Genomic DNA, 17,914 nt, shown 5'->3' with positions numbered 1-17,914 from the left:
ACTGACTCATTTTAATATTTATATGCCCTTCAATTTTTTCTCATAGATGAAGAAAAGAAGATGGTTGAAGAAGTGTTTAGTAATGCAATTGACTGCTTGTCTGATGAAGATAAAAAGCTCCCTCAGGTGAGTGAGTACCCGTCAGTATAGACTTTAACAAATAGTGGGTATTAATTCATAGTTACTCGTTTTATTGCACTGGAGCATATGTTGGACTATGCTTTCAAACACCTTCATATATGTTTCCAGTTGCTAAAAGGATGCCAAGCAAGATTTGCTGCATGAAGGAATTTTCAGAGAGTACATAGCATAATCTAGAAATTACTAATCATATTCCTGTCTAACAAATTTTATTCTTGATTTTTTAAGTCAATAAATTTCTCAGTTTATAAGAATACTGAAACGAGAATATACCTAATGAAAATTATGTATTCTTTAAGAAATAAACATCACTTGGGTGGAGGTGATATATACGCCTTTAATCCCAGCATTTGGGAGACAGAGTCACGCAGATCTCTGAGTTCGAGGCCAGCCTGGTCTACGGAGCGAGTTCCAGGACAGCTGGGACTGTTACACAGAGGAACTGTCATAAACAATAGAGGGAGAAGGAAGGGACGGGAAGGGAAAGGGAGTGCGGAAGAGAAATGAACATGTGCTCTGCTTTAATCTAGTTCGTACTTTCACGGTTGCTGTTGGACTTGATGGGGCAGATAAAACATGCGACACTTAAGTGCACTTGCGGAGGGTTTGACTTTATTGGTATACTTTGAATCCCAGTCGCTAGCTAGAATCTTTGAAAGATTTCCCATGTGATTTCACTGTCATGCAGGGCACAGAACTGCTACTTTTGACCATGGTCGTGCATGAAAGTTAGACTGAGGCAGAAGGGAGAATTTGAAGGTTATACTGTGTTCTACAAATGAATGTTTTGGTTTGTAGAGGATTTAGGTTACCCTACAATTACAGGAGCGGGTTTCTTGGGATTAAAGTGGTGTTTTAACTTAGGAAATTTAAACTACTTTTCCTGCCCAGGTGAATGATGAGCATTCAATGGCTGCTCGGTGGCTTGGGGCACTTCACCCTGACACTTATAATGTGGGCCCGCCAGGGCTGATGAGAATGCACTCTTCAGTTTTCTTCTGATTTCTTTTTAAAGGAAATGCATTTTAGAGTTTAATTTTTTATGGTTAGAGTTTGAACTGCCAAGATCTTTTGAGTTTATCAATTTAGTTTTTTAAGAGATAAGGGTTCTCTGCCTCAGACTCGGCTGTCACAGACTACACCTTTCTTTGTGTAGAAGATTAAGTTACAACTTACACAGTTTACAACTTTGAGGAGCAAAATACTTGCATGTATTTAACCGGTATCATGTTAAAGCTAGGCCATAGTTGTATTTCTAGTTTACTATATGGCCACATGGGTTTGGTTTTACTTTTATTCTGGGAAAGTTTTTTAAAAAGTTTCTTTAAATACAAATGTTTTCTTCTTTAGTTAAGCATTGTTTTTAATTTAATATTTTAAATTCCTCTTTCCTTATAAAATAATCCCTAAATTACAGGTTGAACACGTACTTCCTCTTTTGAAACGGGGGATTGGTATTCACCATGGTGGTTTACTTCCTATTTTGAAGGAAACTATAGAAATTCTCTTTTCTGAAGGACTGATAAAGGTATTGTTTTGTTTTTAATTTCTTTGTCTCAGAAGTTTTGTATTATGAACAATGTAAGTTCTACTGTCCATTGTTTGTAGACAGGTGTGCTGTTTGATTTTACAGTGCTGGGAGCCAAACCCAGGGCCTTGGCTGTGTGTGCCAGCATCGCACACCCCAGTCCTTACTGGCAGATGTGTGGGGTCTTGCCTTGTCTTCCCTGTCTCCCCGCTTCTCCGGCGTGGTGTCTCACTGTGTAGCCAGGCTGCCCTCAAGCAGCAGTCTCTCTGTTTGCCTTTTATGCTGGGATTAAGAGTATGGGCTAGCTCTGTGTTTTCTATCTGTTTTCTACACGAGTAGTTTGTAGAGAGCGCCTAAGGGAAGTGCATTACTTTGGTGATGAACGCGACTTTTACACACAGTGCCCTTTCCCTGTTACAAACTTGGGAGTGTACATGGAAAAGTTATGACACCAGCTGGCTGTAGTACACTTGTGTAGACTGTGGTGTTAGACTTGAGCTGACTGTAACTACTCGTCTCCCTCATACATGATTGGTTAAAGAGTTGTTTGTTTTAGGAAGTTCAGTTGAACTCAGTGGGAGGAGTCTAGTTTGATCTTTTTTTTAAACTGACTGATGCCTATTCTCAGAAGTGGGATATTAGAGAGGGAAACACCTTCAGAGTCTAAGCACTGCTGAGTTTTATCCTGAGAGTCCTCGGCCTTCTGAAGAGCATTTAAAATAAATACTTCAGTATCTTAATGAAGTGCTAGTATTTACACCCAGATCCTAGTAATCCTGGCTGGTGTTCTTCTATGGGTCATACATTTTGCTAAGCTTAAACGTTAGTGGATCATTTGTCAAGAGCATGAGTGATAATTATAGGTTGTTGAATTCAAGTAAGACAGTTGGACAGTTGTAAATAAAATAAAAGTAGAAAGTTATCTTGCCCTCTCTTTTCCCAGAAATGTTCACTAGCATACATTCAAATATTACATGACTTCTTTGTGCTGTCCTTTGTGTTGTCGTGTGAGCATATGCATTGTTCATTTTTTAATGACTAGTATTCTTTTAAGTTGATGTAGTATTATCTTTCCTCTTGATGGATATTTAATACTTTATTGACTAAGAGCCAACTATTTTTGTTGCTAAAGGCTTAGAATTCAATATTCATGAATCTGTACTACCCTAGAAACCAAATGGTGAAGCATTGTTTAAAACTAATTCATTATCAGTGAAAAGCCAGAAGAATTGGCTGTGCTTGAAAAGATACTCTGCTGCCTCACCTTCAGTCCGTTAGTCCAGTTAGTCCGTTAGTCCAGTGGTGTGCTCTCCATCCGCTTGCAATGGGTGTAAGAAAGACTAATTTCCCTGAATTAATAATTTTGACAAGTATAAAGGAAATCAATTATTTAATAGTATGTCTATTATGTAATGTTATCATGTAATATTATATCTATTATTCAATCATTGTGTCTATCATATTATATAATGTTATATTATGTGATATCTATCATTTAATAGATCCAGAGTTCATCTTGTGTCTTGTTTTTAAAAAGCATCATTAAAAAACTAAGTTTAAACAATTACTGCTAGCTTTATTTACAACTGAAAATTATGACAGTTTTTACCTTAAAATTCATTAACTAATTATATAATTGCTTGTTTATTTAGGCCTTATTTGCCACAGAGACTTTTGCTATGGGAATTAATATGCCAGCTAGAACTGTTTTATTTACAAATGCCCGTAAATTTGATGGGAAGGATTTTAGATGGGTAAGTAATTAATTATATTTAAAAATAATAACCAATCTTCATTTTGTCTCTCTTTACTTTGGCTCATATCATTGAGGTTTTTAGTTCCAAGTGTTTAAGAGCTTCAGATATAAGTTGTGTTTGCTTAATCTGAAAATGTAATCTAAACTACTTCGAAATCTAAAACTTGAACACTAATAAAATGTCTCCAAAAAGTACTGGAATTTAAGACGTATCAGTTTAGATTTTCAGATAAGTGATGCTCAATAGGGTATGTTAAAATATCTTAAAATTTGAGGTGCTTCTGCTCCCAAGCATGGTAAGAAACAAGTCCCATCAGTATTGAACCTTAGGTCCTTTTACTTTGTCCCTGGCCCCTGTCAGCTTCCCTTTAGATGGCAGGCTTTAGACATAGGGTACTGCTAAATTATGGCGTTCTTTAAAGTGCTCCCACTGCGATGGCTGTAGCTATTCCACTAATAACCCTTCACCTTCTAGACTAGAGGACCACAGCAGCTTATACATGTCTCCTTTCCAAGAAGGAAGGAAAGTTGAGAGAGTGTGGCTGAAACATAGAACTGGACTAAATATAAATCTAATCCCGTTCAGCAGTGGGTACCAAGCTTAAGATAGAGCAGTAGAGTGCTAATAGCTGCTGGGGTCCTGGAGTAGGAGCAAGCTGGAGCTGTGTATGGTGGCTCACACTGTAGGCTCAGCACTTGGAATGTAAGGGCAGCTTTGAGACTATGCCTGTTGATACTAGTGAGTTCTAGGTCATACAGGGCTACATAGGGAGACCCTTCCTCAAACAAAAAATGAGGATTTCAACTTGATGTCTGTCTAAGATATGTGTGTAGGAAAGGTACAGCATAAGAACAGAAGATGTGCTGGCTGGAGAGATGGCTCAGCAGTTCAGAGCACTGCCATCTCTTCTAGAGGACCCAGGTTCAATTCTCAGCACCCACATGGTAGCTCACATTTGTCTGTGGCTCCAGTTACATTCTCCTGAGTTCTATTGGCACTGTACTGTTTATACACGGTGCACAGACATACGGTAGGTAAAATGCCCATACAAGTAAATAAAAAAGTAAATAAACCTCTTTTTCATTAAAGATACAGAGATCACTATAAGTTTTAAAAGAGAAGATAGTCCTTAAAATAAGCAATAGTGGAGTAGCATTTGTCAGGCAGAGCTGAAGTGTTGTTGGGTGTGAAAGGGAAGTGATAATAAATTAGCAATCCTTCTAGTAATTAACAAATTAACAGTATTAAGCCAGCATATGTGTCACGATAAGACACATAACTTGGTAGCATTGTCTCATACTTGCAGACTTGAACCCCACTTGGGGTTGGATGACCCTTTCATTGCGGAAAACATAAGACCGTCAGAAAACAACATAACAACGTAACGTCAAGACTACGTTAATGACGTAGCAGTGAAATAATGTTGTGGTTGGGCATCACCACAGCATGAGGAAGGTCGAGAATCACTGCTTTAAACCCTTCTCCTTCTCCAGTGTGTGCTGATATGCTCCTCAGTGCTGTTGTAAAAGACCTGAAGTCTCGGTCATTAAAATATTTAATAGTCTGCTCCTTCCACACCCTTCCTGACGGCCCATTTTCCTTGGGGGAAACCACTAAAATCCATTATGTGCAAAAAACAGATGGAAGTCCTTGACAGCTCTCCGATCCAATAGTTGTGCATGTAGACCTTGACAGCTTTTTAGTTACTTTATATAATCTTCATGTTCAGTGGTTCAGTAGCCAGGCTTGTTTGCTGTAGTAACTTAGTAGTCATGTTACTAGTCTAGAACATGTACAAAGCTTTCCTTTTTTCCCAAGGCCTTGTACATGCCAGACAAGCACTTAATCCTAATATCCTGAAGCACACACACACAAGAATATTTTCAATGTGTTAGGTGCTATGCAAAAAGAAATGATCTTGTGTTGTGCATCCTGTAAGATCACGATTATAAAATTTAAAGTGTGATGTACTGCAATGTAATGATGCCTTTTGACTCTGCTCAGATTTTACTGGGCTGCCTTTTGAGACATCTGAACTTATCAGTCAGTAGTCCATTTGTTCTTTTTTTCTGATACCCTCCTTGTTCCTAGGCTATCAGTATGTCTTCCTAAATCAGTCGTCCTTAATTCTTCTTTAGTCATAAGTTTAAGAAAAACCAGCCTAGATCTGGACATTCTCTATAGAAGTAGAGTACACAGGTATGCACAGAAGTCACATACAGGAGTTCAGTACACAAGCATGTGGAGAAATCACAGCCGGTTGTTCAGGTGGATCTGAGCTGTCACGTTTAAGAGGCTTCTCTAACTGTCTATGTTGGACAAACAGGGTACCAGTATTTTGGTTTGTCTGCTTTCAGTTTCTTTACCTTTGTAAGGTCAAAAAGCCTGATCTTCCTGTCTAGATTGGTCTTACTGACAAATGGATCTACCAGCCCCCAGAGAAACCTGCCGGGAATTTCACCCCCTTCCAGGAGGGCCAGTTCCATATTAATTTAATATTTGAAGATTATAAAGTTCTAGTTAAGTCAGAAGTTACAGTTGTTGAGTTTGCTTTGTAGTTAGTGCTTTTAAGTTTGGTTGTTTTGGGTTTTGTTGTTTGATTTGCTTTTCATAATATCTAGCTGAAAGTTATTTTTATGTTTTGTATTAGTCAATATTTCCTGGTAGCTGACTTCCAGAAGTTGACTGTTGGTTTAGTGCATAGTTAAATCATTTTAGAACTAAAATTTAATGTTTCATGAGATTCTCACATGCTTTCCATTGTTTTGCCTTAAGTCTCCCCAAACTGCATTTTTAAATGGTTTTGTGAAATGTGTAGATTGTTTGTGAGTGAATTCGACAATAAGAGAAAATATCTGGTTATATTTTTTTAAGCACATTTGAAAGTGTTGTCCTAAACTTGGAAATGTTCTCATATTCAGATCTCCTCTGGTGAGTACATCCAGATGTCTGGCCGCGCTGGGAGGAGGGGAATGGATGACAGAGGCATTGTGATTCTTATGGTAGATGAGAAGATGAGCCCAACGATCGGAAAACAACTACTTAAGGTAAGAGTCTGTTCTGGGAATACAGTTTCTTCCACCACGTGTATCCTAGGGATTGAAGTAGGTCTTAAGGGCTATGGCAAACACAGTTCTCTGCGAGCCATCTAGCTGGCATTCATAGTGAATTGTGGATAATCTGGGATTTTTGTTTTAGTTTAGGCAGGATCTGATGAAGTCTAGCTCTCCCTCAGTCTTAAATTGGCTTCAAACTCACCCCGATCCTCCTGTCTCCATTTCTTAAGTGCTAGATTACAGGCAGGATCCATTTGCAGGATTCCAAAGTAGTTGAAGTTGTCTTAAACCTTATTTTTTGCCATGAATCTAGGTTTCCTGTTAACTTTACCTATTTGGAGCCTTCTTTTAAAAGAAAGTAGATAAAATCAGAGTTTGGAAGCTAGTGAAGGTCAGCTCTTGTCTGTTTGTTTGAATTTAGGAACACTTCATCCATTTAAAGTTCTGAAGTTCCAGTTAGTTAGCCCCCTAAGTACTCTCACAGCATTTATTCAATTTATTATACCACCTTAGAGCAGTGTGACATAATGACACTTGTGTTTCAGCATGCATCTTCTAAGGAGTTAATCTTTTTAAAAACTTGTTATTTTATGAGAGTTTTAAAGAAAAATGCTCACTCTTCATGTTGTATGAAGATTCTGGCAGCAACCATGAGAATTGCTGAGAAAAAGTTAGTTGTAGGATAGAACTAGAGACCACTTACTAAGAAAGGAAAAGGCATTCCCAAAAATGGAAGTGGATTAATGAGGTGAGGAAAGAATCCAAAAATTTTAATGATTCTTCTATATGGCTGTTCAGCTGCCTTTAACACTTGCAAGGTATTTTATAGACAAAAAAAAAAAAAACAAAAAAATTCTCAAGAGCCACTGCTACAAATATAAGCTTAGATGTTGAGGCCAGTTTTGAATGAAAACTTCAGGGCAAGCTAACAGCTTTCTGTAGTAAAAAATCTACAACAAAATAGTATCTTCTTGGTAACAGCCATATTTTGGAGGTGAAAGGGTTTCCTGAAGTATAGAGAAAGATCTGTAATGTGGGAAATATGTTAGCAGCTTTATGCCACAAATTTCCAGTGTATAGTTTTATCCAGATAACCACTTTGAAATATTAGTATATTTTGTCACTTCATGCCAGGTCATGCTGCAGTCACTAACCTCAGCCCTAGTAACCTAAGGCTTATGTCTCTGACTGGGTCCATGCTTATCACAGGTTGTTAGAACAGATTCCACTGAGCATCCTTCAAGACGGAGCATCAGCATTGCCAGGCTCCATGCCAGGAAGGAGACTGTAGCTTTTCCTACCAGCAGCTAAACACATGATCAGGGGGAGACTTGCCATTTTCTGCCACATTTATTGATCCTACCCACTGGGAGAACAAAAGGCAGTCCTGCTTTATGCTTGGAAGGAGAAAGAGCTAAGAATATTTTGCATAGTCTCTGAACCACTATATCCTTACTGATTTTATTTACCCTTTACTTTTAAAGAGATTAACCATGTTACCGCTTTGCTTCAGTGAACAAAAAGAATTGTATTTGTTAGTATAGGATAAATTATTAAGCGTATCAAAGGTCTTGTGAAAATTTATTTCAGAAATGTACAAAATTGTCATGCTTTTTTTTTTTTTAAGGGCTCAGCTGATCCCCTGAATAGTGCCTTCCATCTGACCTATAATATGGTTTTGAATTTACTACGAGTAGAAGAAATTAATCCCGAGTACATGCTGGAAAAGTCCTTCTACCAGTTTCAGCATTATAGAGCGATTCCAGGAGTGGTGGAGAGTAAGTGCAAATTTCTCCGTTTAAGTGCCCTGACTGCACAGGCTGTTTTCATCACCTGGGGTCTTTTTCTTGTTCCTGTTGTTTTCTTTTAGAAATGTTGGCCATTAAGATAAAGAATGTAGAACTGTATTCTGGGTTTATAGCTTGAAACATTCAAAATAAATGTAGACAATTCTAACAAGATAACTTGTTGCTAGTTGGATCAACCACAGTGTAATTTGTGATTTTAATATGTTTCATTCAAAATTTATGTCCTTGAATAATCATGTAACAAAAAGCTCAACATAAAATTTTATATATAAGATGAATATATTGGTCTTGATGTCTCACAAGGAGAATGTTCTAGCATGCTGGGCAGATGGTTCAGTCAGTAGAATGCCTACTGTACACTCTGGGCACTTAAATTTGGATCCCAGCATCCATGGAGTTTTTGTTTCTGCTTCTGTTTTAATTGTGGTGGCACATGATTGTAACCCTAGTACTGGATGGAGTCAGAGGCAGGAGGATCCCTAATATTCATTGGCCAACCTGTCTAGCTGTAATTGGTGAACTCCATTAAAAGTGGAGAGCGTTAGAGGAGGCCGCATCAGACTCTGGCTTTGAAACACATGCATGCACACACACAAGCACACGCAGTGTGCACACACATGAAAATAAAGCTGTAGCCTTGTGAATGATTAGAGAAAATACAGTGCTTTAATTTGGGTTTGAATAGAGCAGCTTCACATTCCTGTTTTATAGTTTCTGAATCTTGCTTTCTTAACATGCACTTTTATACTAATTGTGGTGCTTAAAATTGGTATTGTTCATTACATGCCCTACACATAACTGTTAAGTGCTTTATCTTTCCTAGGTCATTCTGGCCTTTGAAATTTTAATTCTAACTTTCAAATGAAAATTTTACTTTTAAAAGTACATAGTATTGTTTTATAAATGCTCAATGATTTAATAAAAGGAAGTTAGAGATTTCTTTCTATCACTGTTAGAGCATATTCATACTGTTTTTTAAGGTAACCCAGATTTAGATGAAGTATAATGTGCCAGCCTTAGAGAGGTAAATTTACTTAGAACATTAAAACAAGTTCATTCTCTCTCCTTTTTTTTTTTTTTTTTTTTTGTTTTTGTTTTGTTATTTGTTTGTTTGTTGTTTATTTTTCGAGACAGGGTTTCTCTGTGTATCTTTGGAGCCTGTCCCAGAACTCTTTGTAGACCAGGCTGGCCTTGAACTCACAGAGACCCACCTGCCTCTGCCTCCTGAGTGCTGGGATCAAAGGCCTGTGCCATACTTATCCAGCCTAGGGCCTTGTGAATACTTGACAAGATATCACTGAACTACAAGCTCTGCTCTCATAAAACTTCTTAATGACTCCAGTTTGTCTGGTATCTCCTGTGGATTTATTTCAGATTTGTAGGTGTGAGATAATGCATGGGTGCATCTGTGTGAAGGGTGTACTTGCCTTTATGTATGCACATGGAGCCCAAAGTTAGCAATGAGTGGCTTGTATTATACACCTTTCTTGTTTTTTGGTGTGTGCGTGTATTTGTACATATGTGCATATGTGGGGGCAGAGGTGGGCATCGTGTGTCTTCCCCTTAGCACTCTTAACTTTGTTCCCTGAGACAGGCTCTTTCACTGAACCTGGAACACTACTGTTTGCTGTGCCAATGGCCATCAGCCCAAAAGATCTTTCTCTTTCTCTCCCATATCACTGGGTTACAGGCATGCGTGGCCTTCCTCAATCTAAACTTGAACTGTCTCCTTAGCCCTCTACATTTTTTTTAAAATCCCCCCCCCCATTACTTTATTTGTTTTGGGAGTGGAGTACACATGTCCTGGCATACATATGGAGGTCAGAGGCAGAGGACAACTCATACAAGTCAGTTCTCACCCCCACAGTGTGGGTCCCATGCAGGGAATTGAAGTTGGATGCATCAGAATTAGAGTCATACACCTTTATCTGCTGGATCATCTTGCTGGCCCTACCTTATTTTTCAGACAAGATTTGTCATTTTTGGCTAGCCTGTCCAACCAGCAAACCCCCAGGATCCATCTGTAACACTGGGGTTACCGGAATGCCTGTCGTGGGTACCACAGATTTTGGTTTTTTCCTTTTTTATTTTAAGACTGGGTTTCTCTGTATAACTTTGGAGCCAGTCCTGGAACTCAAACAACATAGATAACATAAGCACAATGATTTCTTAGATATGCTACCAAAAGTATGGACAAAATACATACATGAATAAATTGTATTTCAACAAAAGTAAAAGCTTATTCTTGAAACTATGGAGAAGGTAGAAGTGTGATAAATATTTATAAACCCTCTATATAATAATTTAAAAAATCTTGATCCAGAATGTATAATAAACTGTTAGGACTCAGCAAAAGGCAGTTCAGTTTAAAATTGGACAAATGGGCTAGGGTGAGGCTTAATGGTTGGATATTTTTCTAGCATGTGCAAGGCCCTGGGTTTATTCCCCAGCTATTCAAAACATGAATAAATAAACTAATGGCAAATCATAAAGAAGTGATAAAAAGTACATAGTGGGATGCTGAGCATCGTGGCTGAGAAATACTGTTCAAAACCGCCTCACACGCTCGCTAGGATCAGCACTCTTAAAAAGGCACACAAATTGGAATATTAGATTTGTAGACGATTGTTTAAAAGTTCCTTAGGGTTAGCGGAGAATTGCAGCAGCAGCTCCACTCATGAGCTGTCCGTGGATATTGCACCTTGGGTAATAGCTGAAGAGTGAAAGAGCAGCACACGTCAATCAACTGTAAATGTTTGAGTGGGTGGGGTATACATGTTTACAAAGTTCTTAACTATATCATGGTGGCAAATTCTCTGTGATGTGTTTTTTACCATGGCAGAAATAAGTTACCCCTGGAATGAAAATGTAATGGAGTGCTTTATGGAGGCAGGCTCACCACTAGAAAGGCAGAGCAGGGGGTAGAGTCATAGGCAGCAGTTTAGCACAGAGGCTCATGGCTATAGACTCTCAGTGACTAGCTGTGTTCTGTAGAATCATAGTAGAAAAACTAGTCTCTTTGTAATTTATATAAGCTATGTAGTATTTTCATAGCCTTATCTGTGCTCTGTTTACAGAGGTCAAGAATTCGGAAGAACAGTATAATAAAATAGTGATCCCCAATGAAGAAAATGTGGTCATCTATTACAAGATCAGACAGCAGCTTGCCAAGCTGGGAAAAGAGATTGAGGAATATATTCACAAACCAAAGTACTGCTTACCATTTTTACAGCCAGGCCGCCTGGTAAAGGTATGCCATAGTGGTATAAAATATTTATATATTACAGTGTCTTAAAATGTTGTGATTAAAGTCTGTTTATATTGGTAAAATGTTTCCTGCCGTAGGATTGATTGATCCGTTATTTCACCTGTCCCGAGTTAGGTGTTTACATGAAGACTTTTAGGCAACACTTTTCAGCTTTCTAACTAAGACATGCTGTCTAAACATGAGTCAATTTAAGTATCAAGTGATTAGGTATGAGATACTTACTAGTCTTGGGAACAAACAGTGTTCTGATTAACATTTGTTTTCCAGTTGAGAGATTCCTATTGTGTCAGTTCTGAAAGCTGATGAAATCTAGTGCTGGGTGTTTTTGTTTTACTATAGAATTAACACCTTGTGATCTTTAAAAAGCATTAGGAAAAATTAAAAAAAAAAAAAAATCTTGTTAGCCTATAATGTAGCTAGATATAGAAGGCTACAATTCTGTATTTGATATAAACATTATTTTTGTTTGTTTTATTTTCAGGTGAAAAATGAAGGGGATGATTTTGGCTGGGGAGTAGTGGTGAATTTCTCAAAAAAGTCAAATGTTAAGGTAAACTCTTGACCCTGAAGAGAATGTGGGGATTTTCTAATAAGAGATTCTAATTTCATGAGTTTATGTTTGTCCTCTTTGAGTCCATCAGATTTTTGCCTACTACAGCTAAATAGTAAAAATAATAACAGGCACATGACACATGGCTAACTCAATTTCAAGGTCAGCCACTCTTCTAACAAATTAACAGGATCATATTTTATTTCACAGAGATAAATTTATGATACTACTGACTTTGTCGCTTTTCTAATTTTACACACTACTCATTAGAAAGTTGCAAGTGATATTTGATGTCATAGGTGTTCATGGCCATAATAGTAAGTTAGAATTAATAAGCACCTGAGTTTCTCCAGTGCTTTGCCATCAAGTACTGCTTAGAGGGATAGAGGGATACAGAGGCAGCCTTACAAAGTAAGCATTAACTGAGCTGTGTGTGCAATATGAGAAATTTTGAGAAAACAAACCATGTTAGCGCCCAGAGTTAACACATTTGCCCTTTTTTACCGCGCTTTTCTAGCCTAATTCTGGCGAACTGGACCCCTTGTATGTGGTGGAAGTACTCCTGCGCTGCAGCAAAGAAAGCCTGAAGAACTCTGCTACCGAGGCAGCAAAGCCAGCAAACCCTGACGAGAAAGGAGAGATGCAGGTTTGTGAGCTTCAGATTTATTTATAAATCATCTTCAGATTTATTATAGAAGCTTTCTTAAAGTTATCTAACTCAGGTAAGCTTTCAATTAAATGTAAGACATTTGAAAAAATAGAGAGACAGAGACAAAAGAAAGAACTAACGTAAAGGACACTTTCCATATGAGACACCCACTTGTTGCTTTTCTCCCCGTCCTGGGCCTTGCTCTCAAGCGCTTATGCATGGTGCATGCGGGGCAAGTGTTCTGCCACTGAGGTCCATACGTCCCTCGTACATCTTCTGTTTTTATATTGGTATAAGTGAGATAATTCCTAGTAAAATCTTGCTACAGAGATTCCAAGTGTCTGAAGTTTAACATCATGCTAGAATTTCCTTGTTTGTAAGTAATATGGTGTATTGACTAGGTTTTTAGGAGATATTTGTTATAATAAACTTGGTTTCTACAAAGTAAAATCTGCCACTGTTTTTTTGGATCAATAAGTCATTTTGGATGTGGAATTGGCAGAGTTTAAAGAAATTTAATATTAATGATTAGAAGTGTATAACTCTGAATACTGCCCGCCTTTTCATCTCTGTTCTTTAATGTTCTAGTTTGTTCTCCAGAATTCTACCATCAAAAGATGTCTTTATATTTTCCCAGCATTACTGCACTGATTTGACTGCCTGCCTGTAAGAGAGGCTAGCAATCCTCCTTTGGTGCGTGTTCACCACACCCGAAGGCAGGACCTTAGAAGCTACCGCCATGGAGATAGCACCTGTGTGGCACTCATCTCAAGACTGCGATTCTCATGGAGGATGTCGCTAGTTACAGCTATATTTATTACTAAACGTGTGGCTTATATCCAAGACAGTAACTCCTGTAGCCATCCTTCATCTGCTGGTACTAGCATTTTAGCTGAAGCCATTGCTGTCTTTCCTTTTTTATAGGCTCTAGTTTTATTAAGCCTACCTTTTTTACTTGGTACCAGACGACATGTGGACCGTAGGTTTAATTCAGTAAAAAGCCTCTTTAGGGAAGAAGCCTTTATTAAACCTTATGAAAACTGAGGGTCTTTCCTCTACTTCTAATGGTGCTTTTAAAATTTCATTTATTTTAATTTATAGTTCCCTGAATAGAAGGATGCTGAAGTGAACGGGAATGTAAAGTCAGGGTGGTGGGACATGATGGCTGTGCACACTTTGAAAGCTGAGTTTAGTCTTCTTCCCTAGGAGAAATGCAAGGTGCTGTTTGTCATAGAATCTGTCCAATGTAAGATGCATGATCAAGACACTGGGCTGTGTGATTCTGGGTTAGGGTTAACATTCTGTTCCCCAGAGTTGGTGTAAACATGGGCTGTTTAAAGTGCCTATTGGGGGGAGGGTATGCGTGTGCGTGTGTGAAGGTGTGTGTGTGTGTGTGTGTGTGTGTGTGTGTGTGTGTGTAGGTGAGTATAGGGTACACACCTCAATCACTCTGGGAGACCATCTCTCACTGATCCAGAAACGCCAGTGACTTTTCTGCCTCTGCCAGCTTTGACATTGGTGCTGGGAATAGAACTCAGCAGGTTCATGCTTGCATACATGCCCCTTATTTAGAAAACTTCCTGGTTTTTTTTTTTTTTTAAGGTTTATTTTTAATTATGTGTACACTGTCCACGTGTATGTGTGGGCACCAATTTAGTTGTTGCCTGTGGAGGATAGAAAAGGGCGTTCTGTTCCCTGGAGCTTAGGTTACAGTAGGTTGTGCAGGAGCAGTCCGTGCTGAACCATTTACACACTGAGCCATTTCTCTGGCCTCAGATTTTCATGTTTCTAATTGGGGAATTCTTAGGAGTTCCTTTTCCTTAACTCAAAAATTTAATGAGGTACACATTATTTTATCCACATTTTTAGGACGAGGAAATTGAAATGTAGGAAAAGATAGGTAGCCTTTTCAGGTTCCTGCAGCTAGCTGAAGGCTGACTTCAAACATAGGTTGTACTAGTCTAGAATGTGTACTAAGCCATCACAATGCTCCTGTGGAATAGGGCCAGAGCTTGACTCACGTCTTTTTACTTATGCACGTCTTTTGGAGGACATGGGTATAATCGTGGCCGTGGAAGACTAAATGCAGACAGGTGTGAGTGTTGACCTCACTCCACATGGACTTAGGCCTTCCGAATGAGAATAGTCAGTGAAGCAGGATGGCATATTTGATGGTGTGGGAAAGCTTGGATGTTTGTTTTGGGAGATGACTCCTAAGGGAATGTGTTACCTTCTCGTTAAAGAGCTCCCCCTGCCCACTTCCTTCATCTCCTTCTAGTCCATATGGAACTTGTATGTTCTTTCCTGGACTTTGTAACCCACTTACACAGAGGCATTCATCTGTAATGCTAGAATGTCTTTATATGTTTCAAAAGTGCCAAGTAATGGGAATACAAACATGATTAAGTTGGACTCTGAAGAGAGGGTCTTCATTTAATGTACCATTTGTTAAGATTTATAGTAGTTTTTGCATACTAGTCTCTACTAAGAGTTAGGCTTTGTTGGTAAGCAGTTGATCTGTGACATACTGTAAATGCTACTTCTTTTAATGGATAAAAGAATGGGAAATGTGGAATTCATTGTAGTCTTACATAACACTTTGTAGGTCGTTCCAGTTTTGGTGCATCTCTTATCTGCCATCAGCACTGTTAGGCTTTACATCCCAAAAGACCTCCGGCCTGTGGACAACAGACAGAGTGTTCTAAAATCCATACAGGTATGTATGTTAGTTTAGAGCTCAAGTATAGCTCTTACATAAATGGGATTTACCTAGAAATGACTGAAATTCTTTTACATATATTTCAGAGAAACTGTGAGCACATAATAATGAGCATTGTAGATCTGAGTATAGCATCCGTGCGCAATTACCAAGGGGAGACTCACAAACTGCACCGCTAATCTTCACTGTGCTGTAATAAGTGGAATTGTTTTATTCATTAAGATATTTTATTTTCAAATAGGTGGTGGTAAACACATGCCTGTAACCCCAGCCCTCGGGAGGCAGTTCTCCCTGGGTTTGAGGCAGCCTGGTCTATAGAACTAGTTCCATGACAGTTAGGGCTGCACAGAGAAACCCCACCTCAAAAAAACAAAACCCAACAAACAAAAAAAACCCCAACAACAAAAAACCAAAATTAATTTTAAAATGCTTTCTTTTCAGTGGGACAAATATAACTTTCAGAATTTTTAATTTTCTGCTAAAAGCTATTGATTAGTATTTATTATACCTTACTATACAGAGAAGGACCTATAGAATTTGAGAAATCAGCAGTAAATAGATTGCTTTAATTTTGTTTTTATCTGAGTATTTTGCCTGCATGTATGCAAATATGCCTTGTGCGTGTGAAGGTGGGGGGTGGATTGGATCCCCTGGAACTGAGGAATGGGGAGTTGCTTGCCAGGTGGTGACTGTTAGGAATTGAATCTGGGTCCTCAGCAACAAATGCTTTTATCTGCTGAACCATCTCTCCAGCCCTTATAGTACAAACTTTTAAGTTGTGGTCCATAGGCTTTAAAAATGAATTCTCCTCTTGAGAATTTAAAAAAAAAATTAGTGGAGTTGTATTGTTCTAAAAAAACAAACAAACAAACAAACAAAAACTCCTAGAGGAAAACAAAACAAACAAAAAAACTAACGAACCAATCTGTTAGCCAATAAATAAATAAATCTTGGAAATGAAATGAAATATAGCCATGTGTGGTGGTGAACACCTTTATTCCCAGCCCTTGGGAGGCAGAGGAAGGCCAGTGTGGTCTACAGAGAGAATTCAGGACAGCATTCTAATACGTTTTTTCTAATAATTCAAAATAATACCATAACTGTGGACAGAAAAATACGTGATCATTTTTCAGTTAGCAAAAATACTACTGTTGTCTGGAAGGGGCAATGTTCACCTTGTTTCAGAAATAAGTCCGCTTGTACTTTTCTGTTTAAACTTAAATCAGAATGAGTTTTTTATGGAGGTAAATTGCCAGCTCCCAGGCTTGTCTTACTTGCTGAAACACCCTGGTCTAGGCCGTGCTGCGCTCTGACCTTATCTAGCAGGGCCTCACTTAGTCCTAGTTTTGGCTGTGTATGGATAGACTGGTCCCCTGGTCTTCTCAGTCACCTGTTCAAGGGGCAGGAAGAGCTACAGCTGAGTCAGTGAAAGGAGTCTTTTTAAAAAAGTTTGATCTCTAGCTAGTCGTGCCCTGGCTAGAAATAACCCACCCCTCCAAATCATGTAAAAATTGAGTTTTCCACATAAGTGGTAGGAAATAGTTACATAAGATGCTAAGATTTTTGCCTATTGGTTATTAGTTGTAGCATAGCAAATGAAAAGGACTTTTCAGGCTGTCATAGAATGTGTCTCAAAAGGCCAAAGCAGGAAGATGGTGAGTTTGAACCTGACCTATGCAGCAAACTAAGACCCTGTTGTGTCCTTCCCCTAAAAATGGAATTTTCAAAATCAAATGCCATAGGAAATTGCTCTCCAGGTTAAGTGGGGAAGTATATAGAGAGTCCTTTTTATGGCCATAGACATAGAAAAACAAAGAAGGAAATAGTGTTTTAGTCTAATCTTACTAATCAGTTTTATGTGTTTTGTTTTAGGAAGTTCAGAAGCGTTTTCCTGATGGTGTTCCTTTGTTGGATCCTATTGATGATATGGGCATTCAAGATGAAGGACTGAAGAAAGTCATTCAGAAAGTAGAGGCTTTTGAGCATCGAATGTACTCACACCCGCTTCACAACGATCCAAATCTGGAAACTGTGTATACACTCTGTGAAAAAAAAGCACAGGTATGGCAGAAATGATTTTTTTAGGTCTATTGTGTCCCACATACATGCCTGCCAGTGGAGGGTGTCGGATCCCTGGTGTTGTGAGCTGCCATGTGGCTTTGAGGAACCAAACATGGGCCCTCTGCAGGAGCAGTGAGTCTGTATCACCAGGCCAACTTCTCCAGCTCCCAGCTCCCATTCCTATAGTAGAGCGCTGTGTATTTCATTAGATGGAGTACTGTCCTGTCCTGTCCTGTTTTCATCTTCTGAAATGGGAATGTCCAGCTGTCTTTAAATAAACAGTGAGCACCAGAGCCTGCCAGCCATTGCCACAAGTCAGAAATCGCAGAGACCTAGGCCAGCAGAGTCTGTGGAGATTCGGGGAGTTCGCATGTGTG

General features: G+C 38.7%; 1 protein-coding gene across 1 annotated transcript in view; it reads left to right on the top strand.

Moving 5' to 3' along the window:
- Positions 1–17,914, top strand: part of Mtrex (Mtr4 exosome RNA helicase) — a 55,892-nt gene that overhangs the window by 19,553 nt on the left and 18,425 nt on the right. Inside the window, exons 12-21 of the mRNA XM_051183071.1 lie at positions 47–126; positions 1,559–1,669; positions 3,322–3,423; positions 6,348–6,473; positions 8,110–8,260; positions 11,368–11,540; positions 12,040–12,108; positions 12,626–12,754; positions 15,363–15,473; positions 17,349–17,537. Of these exons, the coding sequence (XP_051039028.1) occupies positions 47–126; positions 1,559–1,669; positions 3,322–3,423; positions 6,348–6,473; positions 8,110–8,260; positions 11,368–11,540; positions 12,040–12,108; positions 12,626–12,754; positions 15,363–15,473; positions 17,349–17,537 (1,241 nt within the window). The remainder of the gene's footprint in view (positions 1–46; positions 127–1,558; positions 1,670–3,321; positions 3,424–6,347; positions 6,474–8,109; positions 8,261–11,367; positions 11,541–12,039; positions 12,109–12,625; positions 12,755–15,362; positions 15,474–17,348; positions 17,538–17,914) is intronic.

Source organism: Phodopus roborovskii, unplaced genomic scaffold (assembly GCF_943737965.1).
Source record: "Phodopus roborovskii unplaced genomic scaffold, PHOROB, whole genome shotgun sequence".
NCBI lineage: Eukaryota > Metazoa > Chordata > Mammalia > Rodentia > Cricetidae > Phodopus > Phodopus roborovskii.
This window is presented reverse-complemented; position numbering and strand designations above follow the sequence as displayed.